Source organism: Petromyzon marinus, chromosome 53, assembly GCF_048934315.1.
Source record: "Petromyzon marinus isolate PM22_M1 ecotype Great Lakes invasive population chromosome 53, UKy_Petmar_22M1.pri1.0, whole genome shotgun sequence".
In the NCBI taxonomy this organism is placed as follows: domain Eukaryota; kingdom Metazoa; phylum Chordata; class Hyperoartia; order Petromyzontiformes; family Petromyzontidae; genus Petromyzon; species Petromyzon marinus.
Window position 1 is genome coordinate 9,425,599 of NC_133719.1, and position 27,222 is coordinate 9,452,820.

Consider the following 27,222-nt stretch of genomic DNA (forward strand, 5'->3'; position numbering starts at 1 on the left):
AGAAATATTACCCGCTACAGAGCCAGCAGTGGCGTGAGCCAAGCAATTGCAGGGCCGCGCCTTTGCCCTCAACGTGTCGTACGAATTTAAAATAATTGGTTCTCACGGGGGCGGCCATCCAATCGCATGCATCGAAAGTGTTGGAACTAATTTTAATCAATGTATCGTTAACACACCTAGTCCCCTGCTCCATTAGGAGGCCATCAGGACCATTTAGCGTGTCCACGAGAGGTTGAGTGGTCAGCAGTACGGGGGGGGGGGGCGGGGGGGGGGGCGGCGGGGGGGGTCTGGACATGCTAAAGCACCGAGAGGGGCAGAAGAAGTTTAACACGCAGGCTTTCGCGAACCAATATCATCGATAATAAAGGTTTCTGTCGTTAAACCCGCCGCCACCCGACCATTAGTAAGGTTTGTCACGTAAACAAAACATGGCAATTCGTTACTAGTTCAGCACACCCGGTGTGTCGGAGAGTAAAGCCACAACATTTGCATTTCGAGTACGACGTTTCGCCATTAATTACAACCACAACTCTGGCTGTCGCCTGATGAGGCTGGTTGTAATTACCGTGCGAAACGTCGTACTCGAATTGTATATGTCGTGGGTTTACTCTCCGACACTATTAACGCATTGACACGTTTTGTTAACGCGACAAACCTTCACTAATTTGGCTATGTCGGGTGGTGGCGGGTTTAACGACACGTTTATATTCACGTGATCTAACCCGAAATAATTAAACAAAACCTTTACCGAGGCAGAAGGTTTGCGAGATTACGATTGCGGATGTAGGAGGTCTTCAGTGCGATGAGTTGAGAACAGAATAACTGAAGGTTCTAAACAATTTATGCCGGGGAGATGCAACATCTCGTGGGATATGATTTCATTATTCAAAAATAATAATTCAGCGCAATCTTTTGTGGTAATCGTCGCATCAAGCGAAGTTGCACGCGATGGTTTTTCGCCAATGAATAATACAATGTAACAAAAATATATATATATTTTGTTCCTGGGAAGTAAGTGTTATTGTATCATTGCTTATGCCTCAAAAGTACAGAAAATGGCTATTATTCCCCACAAACTTTTCTTCTGTGACCAGGACAGTGATATTTCTAAATGTACCTATTTTCAATGAGAACACGTGGTGTGCATTTGTGTCATTCTTCCACGTAAAGTCCTGGTCACAAAAGCAACGTTTGTGGGGAATAATAATAATAGCCATTTTCTATACTTTTGAGGCATAGGCAATTAGAAAATAACACTTAGTACCCAGAAACCAAAATCGTGTTGCATAGCGTAATGGGGCCACGATGTCAGTGGCCGTCGCACCGAACTCGCAAAGCCCAGAGCCGCCACCAGTTCCGTCGGCCAGCGCGGCATTTAAAACAACGGTGCCAACTTCTTTGGTTCTTTTGTTAAAGTCACGTAGAATGAGAGGAGGACAGCGCTGTCCTCCAGACAGTCTCGTCCCCTTCACCTGATGAAGGCCGCTTGTGTTGTGGCCGAAACGTCGTGAGATATTATTATTGTGTTATTTTATTTTATCAATTTATTATTTTATTCTCATTCTACGTGGTGACTTTACCGAAAGAACCGAAGAAGATGAATCCTTGCAGTCACGAAAGCTTTAAATCGAAATTCAACGGTGCCAAGTTCGTGAATTTCCCCCTGCCTCTTGTCCACCCCGCAGTCAGTTTGAGTGTGGTGGGGCAAAGCGTGGGCACTCGCCCCCTCGTAGAGCTGGCGTGGATGAGTAGGCCGAATTTCCCTTCGGAGTGGTGCCTCGGGGAGCCCCCTCTTAAGTGGGGAGGCCCTTTTCGCCAACAGTGGAGTGAGCAAGACGTTTCAGGGCAGCACCTTTAGCTCCATGACGAATCGCAGCACATTGAATGCGCTCGCCGGTTGGTGTTCATCGGTAAGGTTTTTTTTTTACCGCCGCCAACAAAAAATGTGTAAAACAACTTGGACCGCGAACTGAATGTGAAATCAACAGCGGAAAACATTGGGCGTGGGAAAGAGAGGACTGTTCATGCTACAACAATCTGGAGATTATGTTTTTAAATTAAATTCTGCGAGTGGTCATCAATATTGGGAAAGAATGATTCAGTCAGTGTTAAGTGTAACATCAAATGTAATATTTACCCATAATTTGACAGTGTGAAAATTATACCAGTTTCCCGACTAACAGTATGCAAATGTTTACAACTACCAGAATACATTTTTGGAACGTAGATCTATAGAGATAAAAATGAAAGTCTGTCTGTTTGTTCCGAGTAAAAAACCACATCGTTAAAGCAATCGCCACCAAACGTGGCAGGGTTACCTTTTTAAAACTCCGTGGAAAACCTTCGCTACATGGCGAGCCGACATTTAATATAGGGGGGCCCGTAGCAATCCCAAAACGGCACCCCTCACGCTTCCAGTGACGTCGCCATCCATAACCCAGCACATTAACCTGGCCCCGCACATCTAACGGGAAAATAATGACCCATGACCCCCTCTTCATCAAGGTAATCTAACAATTTCCGTTGATTGCGTCACCAAATAAACCGGTTGGTGATTCCAATTAACGGTTAAACCTCCGTGAGCACGCCCGCCGTCTTTCCGTGGCGAGACAAACAAACGGCATAATTCACGCCTCAAAAAAAAAGATTCGCTATATCATGTTGTACCCCATTGTGTCACGTGATATTACATTTATTACAGGCCCCATGGCACAGCACAATCTTAACAGTTGCTGTGACGTCATTGACCCTCTTCTGAATACAGTGATTGAGCCACTCTACTTTCACAAAAGTACCCAGGAAATGCCGGGTATTTCCTGCTAGTTTCATATAAAATCCAAAGAAAATGGCATTTCCCCGTACCATTTTTACTGTCACATTTTTGTTGTGCCATTTTCTCCCATGACATTTTTCCTGATATTTTTCCGTGCCATTTTTTCCGTGCCATTTTTACCGTGCCATTTTTTTCCGTGACATTTTTACCATGCCTTTTCTCATGCCATTTTTTCCCGTGACATTTTTACCATGCCTTTTCCCATGCCATTTTTTCCCGTGACATTTTTACCATGCCTTTTCCCATGCCATTTTTTCCCGTGCCATTTTTTCCCGTGCCATTTTTCACGTGCAACATTTTCCCGTGCCATTTTTACCGGTCACCACCTTTGCTCACAGTCCCAATGTAAAGGCCAGAACATTTTAAACCGGGAACAAAATCCCAATGTTTGCAAAACGATTTGGGACATGTGGGAATGGGGTGGGGGTGCAGCTTTTTATGGCAAACCACGAGCACTATCCCTGACCAAACCGGGACGTTCGGGTAGCAGCGGCAGCGACGATTACGCGCAACAACCCCGCTATGTTAACTCTCTCTCGGCAGGGAATTAGAAAATGGCACTGATCGCCGTGTGAATGGCGCGCACGCTCTCTCTCACTCTCTCTCACTCACTCACACACTCGCGCACTCACCTGTACCGCAGACTGTGTGTGCGTACAACCAGACCCGCAGCGAGTGGTGCCCCGTGACGGGGGTCGGGGAGGATGGAGGAGAGAGATTGCCCGTGCCACACAAATATGGATGTACCACCCAGAGCGCTGCCTTGCCTGCGGTGGGATGATGTGTGAAGACATACCGAAGGCGTGAAACAATGGGGTAGAGTAGTGAAACAAGCTGTCATACCGGTACGTTCAAGGAGCCTCTGGTTCTGTTCGGGGTAGAGGTCAAAGGTAAAGACGGAGGCCCTTTCGATTTGCCGACTGTGCGACTAAATTCTGAGAGGCCAACCGCTGGAGGCAATTCGAGAGAGCCCCCTATTGATAGAATGTTTTTTTGGCCGACTTTTCCGAGCTCGCAAGACGTCTTGGAAGATGTGGGAGCGCATATAACTCAACCTGACCAAAAACACCACCTGCCGATAAGCTAACCGAGGTGGGAGTTCATCTGCCAGTGTTGTCTTGTTTTATATTTATACGAGCTGTACTACCCGGCTTCGCCCAGGACTTGGATTCACCACGCCCGCCGCCTTTGTCTCCCCAGTGGCGATGTTCACACAGCAGAGCAGTTACTCGTTTGATGCTGAGTCGACCTAGGGGAGGCCGAGGACCGGTAAAAATAATCGTCACCGGTGGTGGCTGTGAGCGGGAATCGAACTCGGGTGGCCGGGTTCGTAGCGCGGCGCGCTAACCGCTACATTACAATGCGTTACGCTTCCACATGTGTGGGTCACGTGACAGATTTGACGTCAGCTCACTTGCCGTGCAAAAAAAATATGCATTATTGAGCTCCTCCCCCCCCCCAAAAAAGTGTATTTTTATAATTTTTGCATGGTGTACAGTCTGGAAAGTACCCACATGGCAAATTTCAAGTTTGTTGCATGTCGGGAAGTACGCTAAACATTTTCAGACACATATTCACAACTTTGCCTTTTATATATATGGAGACAGAGCTCCTTAGCTCGAGGTGCTCTGTAATAGAGTTCAAAAGCGGAAACAAAAGTCTAGTGATTTAGATGTCATGGGCAGTGCAGGGACCGAGGAACGAGTGACCGTGACAGATGGGCACGGGGGAGGTCACGAAAGGGCTATAGGGGAGGGACGGGACGGAGTGGAGGGGCGAGGGGAGGGAAGATGAAGGGAATGGGCGATAGAGAAGAGACGAGGATTTGAGAGAGGAACGGAGGAGGGTTAAGGAAGGAGACCGCTTCATGTACAGAGGCAGTGTTGGTTCTCTGGGCAGTGTTGAGTCTGTGGTTAATGTTGAGTCTACGGGCAGTGTTGAATCTATGGGCAGTGTTGAATCTATGGGCAAGTGTTGAATCTATGAGTAGTGTTAAATCTATGGGCAGTGTTGAGTCGATGCGCAGTGTTCATTCTATGGGCAGTGTTGAGTCTATGGGCAGTTTTGAGTCGATGGCAAGTGTTGAATATATGGACAGTGCTGAGTCCATGGGCAGTGTTGAATCTACGTGCAGTGCTGAGTCTTTGGGCAGTACTAAATCTACGGGCATTGTTGAGTCTACGGGCAGTGCCGACACTCACGGCGACGGCGTGCATGCTGGTCACGCCCGGATGCAGCTTGACATTAGTTTAAAACGTAAAAAGCGCCGTTTCGAAACTACTTAATTAGCCAATCTTGCCCCAAAAAAACCTATATTCTCAGAACTGAAATGGAGCCAATTTAAGTTAAACAAATAATGTGATTAGCAACTAAGCGGTGATCGTCAATTCGTTACACTTGAGAACCCGGATTCATCTTCCTTGGCTGAAAACCCGTTTTGTGCAGGCTTAGCGTGCTGACCTCTGACCTTCCCGGGCCCTGTGTGGGGTGAGCGTGGCTGAGGCTTATTAACGTGCTGCTAACTTGCAATAACTCTCTGACCCCCCCCCCCCCCCCCCCGCTACTGGACACCTGTGCAAAAGAGATTCACAGCTCGTCGGATTTCTCCAGGATAGATGTTGTTTTAAATATTCTGATTCGAAAGAGATTCCCTGCGTAGGCCTTCAGCCGTCGTGCTCCAGCGAGGCTCTCGGACGCACGTTGTTCGGCACGATGTCCGACGTTTTTCTCCTCTCCGCGTGCCCCCCCACCCCCCTCCCAACCCCCTCCCACGCGCTGAGAAACATTCTTCCGTGAGTTTTGCTGAAGAAGCTCGCCCGGGTAAAAGTGCAGCGAGTGGCCCGGGCGCCGAGCCCCAGCGGTTGCACGGCAAGCGAGCTGCGCGAGAGGCCGTTGTACCGCAGTGTTGGTCGACAAACAAACGACGAGAAATAGCAATGCCCTGCCGGCATGACCGTCGTCGTCTTCACGCCGTGCCGTCCGCACGTGACGCCCGCACGTGACGCCGCGCGAACGCGAGCCTCGCCCACCAGTTGAACGTTCGGTGAAGGAAGGCGCCCGGGTTTGCTCGGCGCGCAACGCTCCGCGCGTCTTTGACAAGCCGCGAGTGCAGGCGGCGGAGGCGATGGATGGGGAAAATAATATTTCAATTTCGCAAGAAGAGGCGCAAAGAGAGGAGGTGAAGACCCCGTGGTTAAAGTGAAGCACGGCAGAAATCGTAAACGGCCTGAGAGTGAGAGAGAGAGAGGGGGGCAGGGGGGGAGGGGTTAAGTCGACGTGACAGACGGCCAGACAGATGTAACTAGCAGAGTCGAGAGAGAGAGAGAGTGGGAAGAGAGTGCGAGGGGAGTTTGAAGCGGCGAGAGCAAGCGAGGGGGAGAAGCTGAGCATACGGCTCGTCAGCCGTAGTCATTCTAAGCGTAGTCAATGCCCTGGTGGCTAGGAGATGTTAACTACATTGCCTGGTATACATGAGGTCGTCGGTTCGATCCCGACCCTGACGCCTGTTGTATATTTGGAGTTTGCGTGTCTCTCTCCCCGTGGTCGTGTGTATTTTTCTCCAGGTCCTCCGGTTTTTCCCTCCACATTTAGAATGTGAAGGGAGTATTTGGCTGCTATACATTTCCACACGATGACAAGCAACTTCATTGTGCTGTCATTCGTGATGGCCAGGTCGCTTGTGAAAAAAGAACGGCATTGCTCAGTGGGCCTGACCTGGTAAGATAGAAATAGTTTCGTTTATTAGATCAAGTTTGTCATTTCCATTCCGCAATGCTTTTTCTCTCCCCCCTTCCCCGCCCCCCCCCCACCCCTTTTTGTAAAAAAAGAGTTCCACGTGGTTTAATTGTAATTTAGTTTGTTGTGTTGCACAATTGGAGGGTTGATGAATGATTCACGGCTGTTCGGGGATCATTATTGGTGATGATGAATGATAAACGTGCGTTTAGAGTATTTGGCTGCTATAAATGTCCACTTGATGAGCCACTTTGTTGAGCTATCATTTGTGGCCAGGTCGTTTGTGCAAAAATATTTGTATAGCTCAGTGGGCCTTACCTGGTACAATTAAAACAAATTGTGTTTCGTTTTATAGTGTAATTGTTCCCAAAGAGAGCAGGATGAAGACACACCAGCTGGGAAAGCCTTTTTCAAGCTGTCTTCTTTTATTAAAGCCTTCTGCGCTAGCATACATCTTTGTTTAAAAAAAATCAACTTCGCTTGTGGATCAGATGTCACTTAAAGGTATCTCCTAGGTAGTAGCTCTGTGATATCTCGTTCCGTGGGCCATTCCCCCAACACCAAGGGAGTTACACTGCCCTGTGAGCGATCCAAATTGATGCTTCTTGCTAATGGCCACGTGATGCCAACAGCACAGCCGGCGAAAGGAAATGTAGACAAATAGACAAATTCACCAATAGCCCTCGTCGCATCTTGAAATCGTAATTTCTGGGACAATTGCCGATTTCTCGATGACACTCGCAATGCCAACCCTAGGCCACGTCACGGGGACAAATCGCTGACATCGACTCGTAAAGTAAAATTGAAAGTTGTCGTTTCATTGTTCTACCCGCTTGCACATTTGTACCACCCATCGTGAGATCGGTGTCCGCGTTTTTTCCGACGACGAAGAATCCGTGCAGAAATCCCAAGGAGAGCAGCACAGCGGCACGTGGAAGTAGATATCACAGAGCCACCTCTTGAGATCCCTTACAAAGTTACTTCCAGTTCACATAGTGAGGGGCAGCATTGTTGAAAAGGACGGATTATCATGCCGAACGCGAGATCCATTTAATTGGGCGTGCGCGAAAACGTCTCGTACACAATCATCTGCCACAATATTTGGATGACCCGGCCGACAAGTTCCGGCTGCAATTAGCGGAGTTTCAGAAGCCCTAATTGTCCGGGTTCGTGCGACCTGCAGCCTTTAGTGCTCCGTCCAAAAGCATTAAAAATGAATGATGTGTACGTACGGGCGAAGTGGCGCTGTGAGTGGGCGCTAAGGGTGGGGAAGGGGGGGGGTAGTGGAGGCAAGTGAGTCCGTGTTGCTGCTGATGGCGATGATGTCTGCCGTTTTGCGAAGCATCATTATCCTTTTTTGAATCGCGCTCCCTCGGTCCGCGTCTCGTGCTGCCTCGTCCCGTTCGTTTGTTTTGCGCTGGGGAAATGGCAACGGTGCAACCGCTCGCTTATCCGGAAGTCTTTCCGCTTGTGCACGGCGCGAGAAAGCGTAACAACAACGCGCCAGACATGAGAAGAAGGGTAGAACAAAAAAAAGTGTCAAATTTTCTTTCAATATCCATTGTTTACGGTCTGTTCAGGTGTCACCGACACCATCCGACCGCTGTAAATTGCATTGGATGATGCTTGCGTGTGTCATGGTGCGTGTAACTCGAGCAAGCAAAGTCGTTTTGAGGATGAGCAATACCTGTTACACCTCTCATCTGGCGATTGGGGTAAAAAAACATTGAATGGGCGGAAATTGACAGCTCTTTGACCACCTCCTCACTGCCATCTGCGAGTGACGCAGTGCTTCGATATTGAGCAAAATAGGTTACACCTCTCATCTGGCGATGGGGGCAAAACAATGAATGAGCGGAAATTAACAGCTCTTTGACCACCTCCTCACTGCCATCTGCGAGTGACGCAGTGCTTCGATATTGTGCTAATAGCGGAGAGAGTCCAACAGTCCATATGTCTGCACAAGGCACACAGAGAGATAGAGAGAGAGTGGGGATCGCAACGCCGTTCAATTCGACAACCACCGAGGGTGCCAAGATTTTCCCTTCGTGGGAAAGGTTAAAGATAAAAAAAGGTGAAGATGCACCGCTGCAATTACTGGCTTAGTTAATTCAATCACTTGCTCCGACTGCATGAGCAGGAGGGTTGGGCACTCAGGCACACTGTGACCAAGATCAGTTTAGCTCTGTTCTCAGCATTATTCTCATCATGATCACCATCAAATGAACGAATAATCATCACATCATCATTGTCTTCATCACCATGCATCATCACCAATGTTGAACCATGATCCGTCGTTTGTGGAGTCGTCAGGCCTCCAGTTGTGCAGCACAACAAACTATGCTACAATAAATTAACGTGAAGCTCTTTTTTTTTTTTAAAAAAAGGTGGGGGGAGGGGAGGAGGAGGAAGAGGGAGAAGAGGCAGAATGAAAATTACGAACTTGATCCCATGAACGTACAGTAACTATTTTTATTTTGCGAGGCAAGGCTCACTGAGCTACGTATATATATATATTTTTAGAAGCAACATGGCGAACGAAAATGATAGCTCAACCAAGTGGCTGATCCAGTGGAAATGTTATAAGCAGCCAGATACTCTAAGCGCATGTTTCTAAATGTCGAGGGAATAAGCGGAGGAAGCGGAGAAAAAATCCACGTGACCACGGGGAGAGAGAGAGAGAGACACACACACACAAACTACAAATAGAGCAGGCGTCAGGGTCGGGATCGAACCCACGCCCTCGTGTACACTAGTTAACGCCTCAACACCGTGGCGTCCTTTAATTTTTTTTTTACTCAGATCTCATTATTTCGCTCAAACGTGAGTGCTGCGATGCGATTAAAATTCAGACGAAACGCCTGCACGGTAGTCCCCTTGGAGCTGCCAATCGCTGAGAATGGCCCAAAGACAAGAAAAGAAAGAACCAAAACGACGCCAATCCATCAAGAGTTGTAAAATGACAAAGTCACCGTGAAATTGGCCGATTTCCTTGCGATGTATTGCGCACGTTACGATTTGCATTGTTGGCTGTTGTTGTTATTGTTGTTATTGTTGTTATTATTATTATTGACGTTAGCTCGCGGAAGCTACAGCCGGCTTGAAGCCTGGTAAGGACCCGGGTGACCGTGATGCGGCCGGAGAATAATCAGCCGCCGTGAACATGACCTGCAGGGTGACCAGCAGGTTGAAGATTGTCAGTACGCCAAAACGGATGCGTGAATCCATCCGCGTGGAGCTGTGTCGGCACCTCGTGCAATCCCTCGTACTGTACGCGTGGTGGATTCCCCTTTCTTCATCGAGCGCGTTTGGTTTGCCTCCGCGCGTCAAACGTTCGTGACATTGGTCGAACGTCCCAATGTCACGAACGTTCCTGTCTGAATGAAGGCCGTGATGAAGTCTGCTGGACTCATTTTGGCAGAATGAAGATGATGAAAAAATAAGAAAAGGCATTGTCTTTTCTACCAATAATAATAATAATACAGGTTAAATTTCGATTTAAAGCTTTCGTGACTGCAGGGAATCATCTTCTTGGTTCTTTCGGTAAAGTCACGTAGAATGAGAATAAAATAATAAATTGATAAAATAAAATAACGCAATAATATTCTCACGACGTTTCGGCCACAACACAAGCGGCCTCCAGACAGTCTCGTCCCTTTACCTGATCAAGGCCGCTTGTGTTGTGGCCGAAACGTCGTGAGAATATTATTGTATTATTTTATTTTATCAATTTATTACTTTATTCTCATTCTACGTGACTTTACCGAAAGAACCAAGGAAGAAGGCTACTTGTGTTGTGGCCGAAACGTCGTGAGAATTTTATTTTATTATGTTTTATTTTTATTATTTTATTTCCATTCTACGTGACTTTACCGAAAGAACCAAGTAGAAAAAATACAGGTGTTCAGATATTAAGAGTGTAGTGCCAAAAAGGGGTCCCATCAATAAAACTGCTTAAATCGAGCTTATTCATCCTTTCTGCTCTTCGCCTTTTGACATTCATTTGCTCTCTAGCACACTGGTGAGAGACAAGGCCACAAAGGAAGCTGTCTCTGCAGGTGCAGGCCAATCAGTTTCAAGTTCAATGCGTACATTATCAAAGCACGTTTGATTGCATATATTTTTATCGCAAGTGTGTGTGTGTGTGGTAAATACAGACTTGATGCCCTATAATTGGTGTCTATTTGGTGTCTGAACATCTTAACACCTGTGTCATTTCATGGGGCCTCCTTTTGCCGGTACCAAAATATGAGAATAGGTTTTCACCTTTTTTTCTGGCAACAAAACAGCTGTGTTGAGATGTTAAAATACCAAACTGAAACCTTTAACAAGGAATCATGTCTGCATGAACCATAATACTTGTGGTCAGAGTGCAATTAAAAAAAACACACTGATAATATATGCATTGTCCTTGAAACTGATTGGTCCACACCAGAAAACATCTGTACGCCTTTTGGCGTCCTCTGGTCTAACACCGTTTTGAGACGAGGCTCAAAAGAAAGCTGTCTCTGGTGTGGACCAATCGGTTTCAAGGACAATGCATCATATTATCAGAGTGTGTGTTTTTGTTTGCATTCCGACCACAAGCATTGTGGTTAATGCAGACATGATTCCTTGTAAAAGGTTGTAGTTTGGTGTTTTGACATCTTAACACCTGTTTTGTTGCCATATAAAAGGGAAAAACGTATTCTCACCTGCGTCATTGCACCAACGACGCACCAACGACGGACCAACGACGCACCAACGACGCACCAACGACGCACCAACGACGCGCCAACGACGCACCAACGACGCACCAACGACGCACCAACGACGCCCAACGACGCACCAACGACGCGCCAACGACGCACCAACGACGGACCAACGACGCACCAACGACGCACCAACGACGCACCAACGACGCACCAACGACGCACCAACATGGCACCAACGACGCACCAACGACGCACAAATGACGCACCAACGACGCACCAACGACGCACCAACGACGCCCAACGAAGCACCAACGACGCACCAACGTCGCACCAACGACGCACCAACGACGCACCAACGACGCACCAATGACGCACCAACGTCGCACCAACGACGCACCAACGACGCACCAACGACGCCCAACGAAGCACCAACGACGCACCAACGACGCACCAACGACGCACCAACGACGCACCAACGACGCACCAATGACGCACCGGCGACGATCGATTCTCGATTCTCACGTTACGCGGCACCGCCGTTTCACGGCGCGGTTGGCTACGTACGGCGTGAAAAAGGGTTCAACAAACGTCCATGCGTGTAAGCCGAATCGTTGCAACTCTCAGTTCAGTTTCAGTTTTTTGTCAAGTATCCCGTGAGCTAAGAAGGTCTTAAGTCGGGTTTCATCAATAACAACAACGCGCCGTTTCCGTGAAAAGTCGTAACACATCAGAGAAAACTAAATTAACAACAAAAATGAATGATTTGTTTTGTTACAAAAAAGGTAAAAAATAATATAATTTAAAATACAAAATGTATATTTTTTTAAGTTTTATCCAACTGAGGGATCAAACAAGTGCAAGATTCAGGCACAAAAAGTAGCAGTGGTAAAAACACACCGTTTCCCAAGATACACGAAATATAAATCTCCAATAATATGCTTTAATATATAATATGAATGCGCCATCAATCTACAACGACCCTGCAATCTATAACGATCGTAATGCAACGTGCTGTCAGTTTACACGAGAAAATATTAAAGCCATTGAATGAACTACGAAACTGAGGACGCCATCCGTTACTCACAAAACCACTTTGCAAAGCGCTACATTTAATGGGTAATAGATATTTATTTACCACATTAATTGTATCTCCGGGACCCCGTTTTTTTGCAAGTATCAAGATGATGAACAAGAATAGGTTTACCCTTTCCGACAAGAATACAGGTGTGAATGTGTTCAAACACCAAATGCGGACTTTGTGCCTTGGTATTTATGTTGAACTTCTGTTGCACCGTACGAAGCCAGCGATGACTCAATGATCTGTTCTATTTTTCTGTTCAAAAAAGGCACACGAAGCGCGAACACTGCAATGGCAAGCATTTAAAGGCCTATCCGTGCCCCGTTAGTGTGACGGTTGCCCATAGTTAACCAGGAATGTTTAGTTCAGTGTGATAGCCAAAGTGAATGAAAGTTACTTTATGCTTTTGCAAGGCGTTTACCGACGTCACGACGCATTTGTCCTACCCGCGTTGCAATGCTCTGATGCCAGAATCGCCCACGGGTCTGTAGGACGGATACACAGCCACTTGCTCAACATCTGCTCAACACATCCGCAACATGCTCCACCGACCCTCACCACCAACGTTTAAACATTGCATGAGCCACCCAGAAAAGAAAGAAAGGTATAGAAAGATCCCCCCCCCGTATAGCCTGTCATAGACTGTAGGGGCAAGTGCTGTTGTCGAGAACCTATGAAGGCCGGCACGGCAGACGAGGGGGTGGGTGGCCAACACCACGCCCGGCCGCCTTTGTCTCTCCAGTGGCGATGTTTACACACCGCGCCAGGTTCACATTTGAGGCTGAGTCGACCTAGGGGAGGCCTAGGACCGGTTCAGATAATCGTCAGCGGTGTTTGCCATGAGCGGGAATCGAACCCGGATGGCCTGGTTCATAGCGCAGCGTGCTAACCGCTACACTACCGCTCGCCACCAACACACACACAGACACACGTGTACATCACAAACGCCATCACCACACTTTAGGTTTCCGCTGGGTTTTTGCCCTCCGCCCCCCCCACCTCGCCTCGACCAGAAAGCTCACGAGGTGAACGGATGACAACGCCATTGAGCGCATCTTTGCAAAGCTGCGATGTCACTTCTTCAAATCAAGAGCTGTCAGACTTAGCCAACCTTCGCGAACCTTCAGCGGTTAATTTGCTCCGTCGTTCTTGCGCGATTATCCGTGACAAAAACTCGCGGTTAAACCTTGAAAGACCCTCAACGTGGCGCTGCTGTAGTTTTGATCTTGCAATCGCCCGCTAAAAATAATAATATCAATGAATAAATAATTGCTCTCCGTTACTATCATACCTTCAACCGTGTTGTTACGCTGGGCTTGAGATGGGTGAGATGAATTATAAATTATATGTTACGTGTCGATGTTGCTGTATCGACATCGATGTCGCGAGATGCTCTTTTGGCTCTGCCTCCCTCGCAGTGTCGCGCTAATTGGCTCATGGACACGCCTGAAGCCGTGACATTATTGGCGCATACTTTTTCACACGCTGCCCTCTCACGTTGAGTATTGTCGCTTTTTTCATTCATCAAGTACGGTGCTATATGGTATTAAAAAATAATTATCGGTCCGAATTTTTATAAACGTGAAAATGAGAAAATATGTATTTTGACACATATGGAGTATTTTTTTTTCATGGGCCACTTTGTTTGGCTATGATTTGCGGTGGCCAGGTTGCTTCTGAAAAATAAGTTAATACCTTGGTCGGCTTTGCCTGCTAGGATGGGGATGGTTTAGTTTAATTTGTCTGCGTTTGGATGATGTGTTTACCTTTCTTGTACTTTGCACTGCTACTGGGCATCTGTGAAAAATATCTTTGTAACTCATCGGATTCCTCCCGAAGTATAAATGCGTATTCTGATTCTGTAGTCGTGTGAAAGAACGGTTAAGATGTACCGTGTCCATCCTCTTGCACTACTAACTGTGCAGTGAACGAGAGTGTTGCTGCCTGCTGTTGGGGTTAGAGAATTGAAACCAGCGTAAAGCGTGCGAGCCTGTGCGCCGCTGTTCATTCGCCCGCGGCCCCCACACGTGGGCCCCCACACGCGGCCCACACACGTGGGCCCCCAGGGCCCCCACACGTGGGCCCACACACGTGGGCCCACACACGCGGCTGCGTGAAACCCAGCTGCGACTTTCAAGACGCTCCAAATCGTGCCGAAATGAAATGCTCGCGATGGATGCGCACACGCAGGCAGCTACGACGGCGATCGGGTTCATCTTGCATCTGAGACTTCGCCGTCCGCGTAACAAATTCGGAAGCCATTTCGGCGCGTGGCTAGACGCTAGCATCGTTCCCAAGGCCGGTCGCCATCGTTGCCTCATTTGCGCCGTGACCCAGACGTAACAATTCCCTTCCACTGGAACCACCTTCGCCCGAGTGTGATCGTTCGAGTCGCCACCTTAATTGGCATTTGACGCCTCGGGCCAACGGGGGGGGCGCGGGGTGGCCCAGGGGACTGCAGACGGAACGACTCAACAACCTTTATTGTTGCGCGTGGCCTTCTTAACAAAGGCGGGAGTCTGACAGCAGCCTGACCTGGGAGCTGCTCCCCTTGAGGGGGAGGACGGAGAGGGAGGGGGGGGGCGTGCGAGTTGTGTGTGTGTGTGGCCACGCGCGGCAGCGGCGGTAGTGCCGTGGTGTGGTGAGCACCTTGCGCCTACGAGCCCCGGACGGCCCGAGTTCAGTTCCCGCTCACGGCCAACGTTCAATGGCGACTTTGTGTTTTTTTTTTATTTTGTTCACCCAGCAGTGGCTTGACCTGGCCTGCTCGTGACGGGGGTACACCACCATTGACGGAGTGGTTGAGCCCACAACGCTCTGAACCCAGCAAAACCTTGAGTATGATTCCTGCCCAAAGAGTTAATATATTTAGAGGCCGTCCGTAAATGACGTCACGCACCTAGGGGGGGTGGGGGGGGGGGTCAGACATTTGTGACGATGTGTGACGAGGGTGGGAGAAGGTTGAGAAATGTGACGTCACATCAAAATGGGCAACTTTAAATAAATACAGACAACACGTTCTACTTAATTAAATATACTTTTTAATAAATGTTTTCTCCTACAAAATCAGAGTGCAGCGCCACATTAAATACGCACTACAATGACGATAGTTTAAAGCGATTTAAAGCATGTTTTATTTTTTGGGGGGAGGTGGAGGCAGAGCTTTGTGACGTCATATTTGAGGGAGGGGGGTGGGGGTGTCTGACTTTTTGTGACGCCGTGTGACGAGGGGTGGGGTCAAAAATCGTCCAAAATCGCGTGACGTCATTTATGGACGGCCCCTTAGTGGCGAGTTATATCTGAACCGGTTCGGTCCTCTGTCTTGTCCCCGAGGTCGACTCCGTTTTCAATGAGCCCCGCAACGCGCGCGCGCACGCACGTTATATAAGGTCGTACTCGCTGCACAACAAAGTGCTTGCCGCAATTCAACAACAACACCTCGCTGATCTCGTCAGGGAGCATAAACCATCATCACGCGAACTCCGGGTCATCCCCGCAAGCGGCTTTTGGCTAAGCCATCGAACAGCGATAGTGGTCACCGCGTCGCGCACTCTGGGATACGCTTCTGTGGCCGTCTGGAACGCTCTTCCTTCCAATATTAGGAAGCCACTGGAGCTACGCAACTTTTGAATCGTCTAGTTTGAAAACTCATTTCTTTTGAACTGCTTTTGCGTGTCGTCTAGCTTGCTGTCCTTCGCCCGTTTATCGCGGCTGGCTACGTACGGTACGAAAGAAGTTCAACATACAACCCATAGACTAACACAACCCATGGACCAAAACTGCCCATAGACTCAACACTGCACCTCCGATTATCGCGGCTGGCTACGTACGGTGCGAAAGAAGTTCAACGCACACGCACGTACGCGCAATGTCCTCGCGCACGTGCCAGAAACGAGGTGGCAGCATTTTTATCCGCGTCTCATCATCGCTGCTTGTAGCGGTGGGGGTGGTGGTGGAGGCGGGGGGTGGCCTGGCTGCATGAAAAGAGATAGCAATGGAAGAGAGACACAGATACAAACCCACCCCATTTCACCAAGCAGAGTACTTTTCAATTATCCTTTTGAATGAATAACGTTACAATTGCATGAAAATGGAAATACGGTGGGCGGCGGGCTACTTTGTTTGGGGGGGGGTGGGGGCGGTGATGGCGGTGGGAGGCGGCAGCCCAGTGGGGTGGTGAGTGGATGTGTGTGTGGGGGGTGCGAGTTTGTGCTACGTAAATGGAGATGCTCCGTGATTAAACCCCAGAAATAGCCGACGTGATTTGTGGCCGGAGGAGCGCCCTGCGGTGGAGGGGGGGGGGGTAGTTGCGATGTTGCGGCGGTTGACAGGGCGGGGGGGGGGCTGTGGGCGTGGGTGGATGGGTGGCGGTGGCGGGTAGGGGGCGGAGGCGTTCAGGTCACCGGCGTGAACTCGGCAGAGACCCCCCCCCACCCCCCGGGGGGTTTAATCCGCAGCCTTCCTCGCTTATCAGTCGCACGGGCGTGGGGGGGGGCTCGAGTTGCGCTCGACCGCATCGCGGCCTCGAGCTCATCTCGAGCTTTGTTTGCTTGCCTGCGGTGCCGGTGGTCGGGCCTTCGTTCTCACGTCTGCTCGGCGAGTTTAGTTGGAGAGGCAGTTTGTAAAAGGCGAAGGGTTGCGGCCCTGCAATTATTCGCTCGCCGCACTGCTGGAAGAAGGGCCTCCACTAAAAGGGAGCTTCATGGGGCTCCTGCAGAGAGTCTTTGGCCTAGGTGAGAGACCCTAAATATAACGGCGTGTGTACCTTGTGGAAATTACGATTCGGATAACGATGGCAATGATGATGATTGTGATGTTAGTGATGAGAGTTATGGTGATGATGATGGAAAATTTTAAACGGAGAATTAGTTATAGGAAGAATCGGCCCAAACATCTTCTCCTTGAGAACACTGAAGGAGAAGGATGATGGTGTCATCATCATCACGATGATGATGATGGTGATGACAATCTTCTTCCGTATGGCGTTTAAAAAACAGCAACATGCACGAATTATATATTTACTTTGTCGTAAACCCTGCCATGGCATCCACGGTGGTAGCTGAGTGGATTCCACCTTGTTCCATCGGAACACGCGTGATGTATCGGGGCTGGCATCGGTGATGCGCGCCTGATTCATTTGCACGTCGATCAATCGATCAATATTTATTTTTTTCACGTGCCAATATCTTCATCAATAAAGTAGTGCACTGGTGTGCATCGCAACGGAACGGTGGGGGTGGGGAGGTCGGGGGCTGCGTACGGAACGGCAGGACTGAGACAAAGAAAAACCCGTCACGCGCCCTCAGCGGCAAACATCGACCGAGCAGAAGTAAAATTGTAAAAATAAAATGCACCCGCGCGCAACGAATCGCGTAAGAGAGTTAAATGGGAGGTGAGAATAAATTAAAAGTCAAGAGACAGATTTTTTTTTTTTAATGTATTTTATGGGAAGGCGAGTCTTGAGTTCCGGCGACAGGCAGGCAGACGAGGTGTTTATACTCTTTGGTTCTATTGGGTAAAGTCACGTAGGTGAAAATAAAATACCAAAAAAATGACGACGTTTCGGCCACAACACAAGCGGCCTTCATCAGGCGAAGGGACGAGACTGTGACTTTACCCAATAGAACCAAAGAGTATGGATCCAAGCGGTCACGGAAGCTTTAAATCTAGAATAGACGAGGTGTTCCTTATTTTCGGGGGGGGGCTGCAATCACCGCATTTACTGTCTGGTGGAGTCCCTGATGATCGTTCCATTTCTGGAGGGAATATCCCCACACCTTCTTCCTCCGTGTGGTGTTGTTGATGCTGCTGCTGCTGTTGTTGTTGTCGGTGGTGGTGGTGGGACGTGGTTTGAGAGCGGTCCTCACCATTGACGAGGTAGCAGAGAGAGACAATAGAGACACGAAGGAGACACCAAGACTTACCTTCGTGAGGTCTGCAATGTGGTCCTTAAACTTGATTTGGAGCTTTCGTGACTGCAGGAATTACTTTTTGGTTCTTTCGGTAAAGTCACGTAGTAAATATAAAATGTATTTTCTTTCTACGTGACTTTACCGAAATAACCAAAAAGCAATGTGGTCCTTATTTCGGGACGCCACTGCATGGTGAGAATGACTACGACGACGATGATGACGATGTTGATGATGGTGGCCGATGTGGCCGAGCCATTGACGACATCACAAGAGATCGGTGCCAGAAAGATGTGGCCGCTACTTGAGCGTGCCCGGCACAAGACAGAGGGGGGTGGAAACAAATGACAAAATGTGCAGTGGGCACTTACGGGCGATCTGTCCATGGATCGCGATGACGACGACGATGATGATGATGAGGCCAACGACATCGCTGACGATTCAGAATCACAATATCTATGTATACTGGAGGAATCCGATTAGCTATGAAGATCTTTTTAACCGATGTGCATTGCCCTACCTCGCCCCGCCCCGCGCCCTACCACCCACGCTCGTCCTGCGTGCAGGAGGACGGGCGGATCGCGGTGATCTTCAACGTGGGCACGGGTGACGTGGTGCTGCGGGAGGAACGCGCGCCAGTCAACGACGGGCGCTACCACTTGGTGAAGTTCATGCGCAGTGGCGCCAACGCCACCCTGCAGCTCGACCACTACCCGCCCAACGAGCACTATCCGTCGCGTGAGTCCGCGCGACGCGCACAACTCCACCCGCCTCCACCCGCCTCCACCCACCTCCACCCGCCTCCACTCACCTCCACCCACCTCCACCCACCTCCACCCACCTCCACTCACCTCCACCCACCTCCACTCACCTCCACCCACCTCCACTCACCTCCACCCACCTCCACCCACCTCCACCCACCTCCACCCACCTCCACCCACCAAACCAACTTTTTTTTGTACTTATTGAGAGGCAATGCAGGGGAGCCCGTTACATCACGTACGCACACCGTTACATCACGTACGCACACCGTTACATCACGTACGCACACCGTTACATCACGTACGCACACCGTTACATCACGTACGCACACCGTTACATCACGTACACACACCGTTACATCACGTACGCACACCGTTACATCACGTACACACACCGTTACATCACGTACACACACCGTTACATCACGTACGCACACCGTTACATCACGTACACACACCGTTACATCACGTACACACACCGTTACATCACGTACGCACACCGTTACATCACGTACGCACACCGTTACATCACGTACGCACACCGTTACATCACGTACGCACACCGTTACATCACGTACGCACACCGTTACATCACGTACGCACACCGTTACATCACGTACGCACACCGTTACATCACGTACACACACCGTTACATCACGTACGCACACCGTTACATCACGTACGCACACCGTTACATCACGTACGCACACCGTTACATCACGTACGCACACCGTTACATCACGTACGCACACCGTTACATCACGTACACACACCGTTACATCACGTACACACACCGTTACATCACGTACGCACACCGTTACATCACGTACACACACCGTTACATCACGTACGCACACCGTTACATCACGTACGCACACCGTCGACATGAACTGAAACCGGCTATGAAAAGCGAGGGGTTGGAAAGATGGGGAACGGTCCCTCTGCCCCATCTCGCAACCCCCTTTAATTAAGACAACAGGATTGTTCGTCGAGGTAAAAGAATGCATTAATTAACATCTCCCGTCAGCCGATGGCTCCTGCCTGCATCGCCCCCTCCTCACCTGGCCCTGCCGATGAAAGGGATAAAACGAATCGTGAATTCGTTTTATCCACTCCGGAGGGATGATGGGCTATGTTGATCCGTTGACTTGCCAGGTCACCGGGCAGGTCGTCCCACGCTTTGTGCGCGTTCGGTTTGTGCGATTTAGCGCACACGCGGCTCACCTGTTTCTACGCAGAATTCCTCGTGGGCGGCTTTAATTCACTCTACACGCGGCTGTGCGGTCAGCCGTGGGGACAACAAGGAAGGCTCCACGGTGGCTAGGAGATGTTAACTCCCTCGCCTGGCATGCATTAGGTCGTGGGTTCGATCCCAACCCTGACGCCGGTACGTTTGGAGTGTTTTCCCCGTGGTCGCGTGGATTTTTCTCCGGGTCCTCCGGTTTTTTCCTCCACATTTAGAATCAACAACATCGCGCGTTTCGAGTGTTTGGCTACTGTTATGAATGTCAACATGATAAGCCACTTTGTCATTCATGGCCAGGTCGCTTCTGAAAAAGAACTAATAGTTCAGTGGGCTCCACCTGGTACAAATAATATAATTTACTTTTTGTTTAACATTGTGAGTGTGTACTGTGGGGATCAGTAGTGTAGCGATTAGCGCACTGCACTACAAACCTGGAGACCCGTGTTCAATTCCCGCTCACGGCCAACACCAGTGACGATTATTTGAACCGGTCCTGGGCCTCCCCTAGGTCGACTCAGCCTCAAATAAGTACCTGGTGCGGTGTGTAAATATCGCCACTCGAGAGACTAAGGCGGCCGGGCGTGGTGCTGGCCACCCACCCCCTCGTGTGCCGTGCCGGCCTTAATAGGTGCTCGCTAAATGCACTTGCCCCTACAGTCTGTTACAGGCTACACGCGGGATCTTTGTGTGTGCTACTCGGCAGGCAGCTGTCTCCTCGTGCGGTGCATTGTGGGTCGGGTGAGTGTGCGGTCCACGCCACGCGATTTCGTTTCGCGTGCCCCCTTTTTTATTGGAAGGCATCTACTACTACCGCATGAAGCGAGGGAGACCTGTCAGAATGAGCCAAACACTGTTTGGCCAGATACTGTGTAAACAAAGAGATCTGGCTGCCGTCTGATGATGCCGGTTGCAATTACTGGCGCAACGTCGTACTCGGATTGTAAATGTTGTGGATTTGCTCTCCAACGCACCGGTGTTGCTGTACTAGTAAGGAATTGGCGTGTTCTGTTTACGTGACAAACCTTACTAGTTAGCTGTGTCGGCTGGTGGCGGGTTTAACGACACAACATTTATATGGTGGAGCCCACACGGTCGGTCGATCGATCGATCGGTGGCGGGTCACGTGTGATGGCGGGGTGGGGTGGGGTGGGTAATAATGTTGGTATCCCCACATCTTCCAAGACGTCTTGCCCGGCGTGGAAGAGTAGGCCAAACACAATTCGAGAAGGCGCTCTCTCGGGAGCTCCCTCTAGTCATGGAATCCCGTCTGCCAACAGTGGCGGGAGCAAGCAACAATCGCATGGCTGCACCTTTATAAATCTACACAACGCAACGAGGCTGTGGCAAATAAAAACGGTTAACACTGAATCCATCAGCCTGTGGGCTTTTCATAGAAAAAAAAAAGAAACAACATACCCTCTCCCCAACAAAAGCAATGATATATGGGACACAGCCCTGTAGATTTCCAATTGATCTTCGCTGCTAAATTACTCCGTTCCGTCTGTCTCAACCGACATGCTCTTCAATTATGTACCAAGGATGGAGCGATCGGACCCCGCCAAGGCATTGCAAAGCCTCGAGGAGTTCCCGTGCATCGTACGCACTCCTCGCTGGTAAACTTCTGTCCGTCCGCCAGCGGAAGAGTGTGGCTTGTTGCGGTTTTTTTTTGCTTTTCATTTGACCATGACACGCAAGTCAACGCAGCCGAGCCAAAAGTGTGCTTAATGCAAAGTCAAGGTTGCCTCCTCCCCCCCACCCCGCCTCTTGGTGGCGCGATTGTTGAGCAAAGTTGAACAAATTCCCAAACGGCGTTTGACTGGAGCCGGTGGACGGAGCCTTGAACGGCGTTTTTTGTTTGTCGAACGTCTTCACGGGAAAGCAGATCACCCCGGCAAAGACGAATGCATGCGCAGTGCGGTCTGTACACTCGATTAACCTACAGCGATGTGTACGCGTACAACTAGGCAAGAGGATGCGTTCAAGTAAAAAAATATATATACTTTTATTTTCTTGTACAAAAACGGAAGGACAGATATGGGAAGGTGCCGTATTGTATGATTATTTATTTTGTTAATGAGGCAAATGAGCATGTAACATTCTCTCTAACCCCCGCCCGCTCCCCCATCCACCCCCATCCAGATGATTAAGGACCACGATTCTTTAAAATATATTATTTTGTTAGTTATTTTAGCTTCATGGTGCCTAATCCCTTTTGCTTCGATTTTTGTAAATCTAATTTGTAGTGTTTTGTTTGGCCGCATTAGCCTAGAAATATACCACCACCATCATCACTATCATCATCATCATGGTTCTCATTGGCAGCAGTAGCACAACCGTCATCATCATCATTACTACGACTGTCATCCTCATAATCACCACCAACATCATTATCACCACAACCACAATCATCCTCATCATCATCACTGTCACAGGCATCATTATCACCACCACCATCATCATCACCCTCACTGACAGCAGTAGCACCATCGACATTACCATCATCATTAAACACGCACAATATGACACGTGTACCAACAACGTCGATCCTAATCAATTCATCGCTGCACCGATGCGTACATCATAAGCACCTACGATTCGCACAGTTGGCTAAGTACGGTGCGAAAGAAGTTCAACATACACATACATTCCCCAACAGTCTGTGTAGCCGATATGATTATCCCGCTTTGGATTTGGCTCATGCACACGCTGGGGAGGTAATGCTCTCCTGTGCGATTACTGATAATAATCACAATCATACAGAGCGTCGCTGGTGCAAAACTGCATCTCACAACGCCGTGCCAGACAATGATAGCGTACAAACCTCTGCCGGATCCACTGCTGGATGAAGGCCTACCACGCCGTGTCGGCCATGGGGGTGTACCTAACAACGCCCTCGTCGATCTTAATCAATGAATCGATGCACCGATGGCGTACGTCGTGGGCAACTTCGAAGAGCACGGTTTGGCTACAACATACGTACGTGCGTGCGCACAAGATAAGACCGCATGCCCCGGTTGTGTTGAATTGATTAGCAACTGTTGTGCCCGCGGGCACACACCGCCACGGGGGGGGGGAGTCAATGATGTAACGCGTGGAAGAAGCAGGAAGAACATGAAAGGCAAGAGAGAAGAGAAGGAATGGGAAATATGAGGAAAAGAATGGGAGAGGGAATCAGAAGAGACGGGAGCAAAGGGTTAGGAAAGATGAGGATTGGAAGAGGGCTCCATGACGGCCTCGACGTTGCTGCTGCCGCTGCTGCTGCTGCTGCTGATGCACAGAGGAGGAGAAGCCGAGTCTGTTTTCAAAGTGGGTGGGGAGAGGGGAGGGGTTTCACAGTGGGGGCGGGGAAAGGGGAGGGTTTTAACAGTGGGGGCGGGGCAGTGGCCACACGGAAGCCACATCGTTTACGGGAGGCCTGAGTCTATTTAAAACAGAGAGATGTGCAGGTGCTCGGTGCATGATTACATCGCAGCATTGGGCGAGCTGGTGACAGCTTGGGGTGGCTTTCATCCAGCAGCGGATTGATCATGGCTGAAGATGATTATACTTTGTTCGATTCTCTCGTGTAGAAGCTTTTTGTAAGTGAGTGCATCCTGGTTTTTCTTTTTTTCCTGAAGCCAGGCTCACAGCTGAGCAGACCAGTTGCGCAACTTGGCTGCACGCAACCAGTTGCGAACAATTGCGCAACCGGTTGCTTAGAGTAATTACACAAACGCTACTTTCAAACTTCGATCGGCTGAGCGATTTTTTTAGCGACGTACATCATCACACTCTGCACATTTGCGAGCTGCTGTCGGTCGTTATACAACGCTGCATTACACACTCTTCGATTTCCTCACTGCACACACTGCTCGCTCGGATGTCGAGAAACGAGTTTTCAAGAGAGAGAGAGAGCGAGATGCAATCGTACAACCAATTGCCCAGTTGCGGACGCTGCTTTTTCAAGCGACGATTTTCCCGTCCTGCCATGGGCGAGGAAGCTACAACGCTTCATGGCCCCGCGAGTTTACTGCGAACATGAACGACGAACCGATTGTAACAGGGCAACAGCAGCAACAACAACAACAAAAAAAACTCATCAAAGGAACTTTTGAAAACCAGCCTTCAAAAAGGAGCCGCATATTTTAACGGGGCATTTGAAGCGCACAGAATACTTGTAATCATGGAACAGTCGGGCTCTGATTCCGCACGCGAACGTCTGTTTGAAGGGCAAGGCGGAAAACATGAGCTCGCTGCCAAATTAAACACATTTAATTAAATGTGTAAATATATCCAAGCTCTACTTTAAAAGGGGCTATCTTGAAATTAACTCTTCGGTTTAGCAATGAGGCATTTTTCACTGTGATACCATACTGATAAACAGCTGTAATGCGGTGTAATTTGGTTCAATTGTCGTGTTGATTTCGAATCACCCGAGCGTCTGATGCTAATTCCATCGATCATCTGGATTTTTTTTTTACCATTGCTATTGAATCGCAACTTTTCCGGCCAAGGCTCACGTCAGTGGCGAGGCGATATCACAGCCGATCATACAACCCAGCCACCTTCGCAAACCCGCACTGACCCGTGTGGTGAAGTATGGTCAGACAACCTTTGTGACTGACACTGTGTTTGAGGCCTTCAGCCGACGGTGGATTGGCAATTAGCTGCGTATACATATATATAAAACAGTACAGTCAAATCATACACTCCCGCTTTTGTATGGATTTTTTGGGGGGTTTTTTTAACCCAAGTTGCTCTTTCAAATGGGACTATCCCTGCTCACATTGGGATCTCACCTGGTTTAACGAGTACACTTGACTTCACGTGTGTCTATCACGGGCGTATTAATACTTCTTCGTGGACAGGGCGACGGTATTGTTGAGTGCTCAACGTGCTCAACGCACAGACGCGGAAGCCCAAACCCTCCTTCCGACCGCTTTCCTCAAGCCGGACAGCAGAAGGCGCAGTTAACGGAGGCGCACAGGTGTTCGGCACCAGACAAATGGGAATTGTCTCGGTTTTTTTCTTTTAAGAATTTTCTCTGTTTTAAGGTGCAAAACAGACAATTCCTAAATTTCATTTTAACTCATGCGCCGTCAAACGCTCGTGGGCGAGAGCCACGATAATTACCCGCAAGATGGGACCGGGACGGCAAAAAATAAAAATAAACATTCAATTTAACAAAAAAAATCACTTCTAAGAATTGCCTCTTTGCAAAGTTGGAGTGAGCTGAGATTGCACGTACGTGATCTAATAGTATTGGGTGGATTTATTCCCCCCCCCCCCCCCAACAGAGGTAGCTTGTTCTCCGCCACGTCTTGTAATTACCAGCGTACGCTGCTGTAAATATATACGGCCGTGAAAGGGGGGACGAGTGTCGAGACGTTGCGTCAATTGGCAGGCGTGGATCGCGCGTGTGGTGGCAGACGTGCAGGCTTTCTCGCGACATTTGCCACATTTGAAAAGTTACACTCCCCGCGAACGATTCGATTGAGATTATACACAGCAATCATGCCCCCACCCCTCCCCCCTCCCCGATTTCATTTCTACTTGGCAGGACCCTCCTAAAAAAAATGACTCGTGAGACTCAGTGAGATTTTCGTGGGCAAGCAAGGGTAATACTGATGATAATTAAAAAAATATATATATATCTAATTTAAACTTGTGATGCGAACAGTATTAACTCGCTCTCGAAGCGAAAGAACGACCCCACAGACAGGCCCCAACAATAGCCCAAGCTCTGTAGTCCTCTATATATTAAGGTGTCATCGGCCAATTAATGAGTGCTTACATCTGCGAGAAAACCCACGCGCGCGAGTGGGCAACACTCTGCCCCATACGGGCAGGATAGGCAGAGCCCATTTCTGCTGTACTGCCTTCTCCGATTGTTTTGTAGGTGATGGTTAGTGGATCACGTACAGCCCTTTCGTCAAATCCGCTGCTGGATAAGGGCCTCCCCATGGCGTGTGGAGCCTTCTTTACCCCTCTCGTCACCCTGGGTCGGTGTAGGCGGGGAGCATAGATGTGGGAGTATGGTACAACAACGGATGTTGCTGCACTGCCCTCTGCTGCCCACGTAGGCACACAGCAGCCTACGACTTCCTGTTGAGATGCGTGCTGGCTGCCCATCCCAGCAGTAACCAAGCGCTCAATAATTAGAGCATGGCCAATGGTGATGATGCTCGTGACGACGATTCCATTCGCGCTCCGAGTCGCATCACCAAGAGGTGCAATGCCCTTGCAGAACGCCTTCAATTGGCAGAGCGTGCTTACAGCCCTCACTAATGTCTTCGCAGAAACTCCATCAGCAGTCACAAGTAGGGCCTTTACTACCCAACTGTAAATGGCTGAAGATTAATTAAAAGGGATAACGGGCTTTGTGGCGGTAAAAAAAAAATGTTTTTATCTTAATGAACCGTTATTTGTTGAGTAAGTTTTCTCGAAGCGGCAACTCTGCACACGAAGATCCTTGGAGGCCTGGCTACGAGCCGCACTCGCCGCTCATTGTCGCCGAACAAAAGGTCAAATATTCTTAGCTCTTTCGGTAAAGTCACGTTGAAGGGAAACAATAAAATAATAAAATATTTATAAAACAATAAAAATTCTCACGACGTTTCGACCATAACACAAACGGTCGTCATCAGGTGTGTCGGTTTGCATAAATTTATGTATTTTTGAACGGCGGAATTAATTAATTATTTAAAAAACGTCAGCGCCACGCGCAGCGATTTGGCAGTTTATTTAGAAGGACTAGTCCATCTATGTTCTGAAAAGAGGAGGGGGGAGACGAAAAATTAATGTATGCTGTCTGAAAGCCACTGTAAGCGTGAACAATCAATTAAGACCTGAAATGGTTATCAAATCTTTCCAATGATTGCTAAGCCAGAATCCATCTTCTCGGTTGAAATTGTCTCTGTGCTTGTAACTGCAAAATCGTTGCGCGTGGCGCTGACGTTTTTTTTATAAATAAATAATTACACCGTT

General features: G+C 49.0%; 1 protein-coding gene across 1 annotated transcript in view; it reads left to right on the forward strand.

Annotated features, from left to right (window-relative positions):
* The window catches only part of LOC116954021 (neurexin-1-beta-like), a 558,784-nt gene that overhangs the window by 395,260 nt on the left and 136,302 nt on the right, over positions 1-27,222 (forward strand). The window contains exon 3 of the mRNA XM_032974412.2: positions 18,816-18,987. Within this exon, the coding sequence (XP_032830303.1) occupies positions 18,816-18,987 (172 nt within the window). The remainder of the gene's footprint in view (positions 1-18,815; positions 18,988-27,222) is intronic.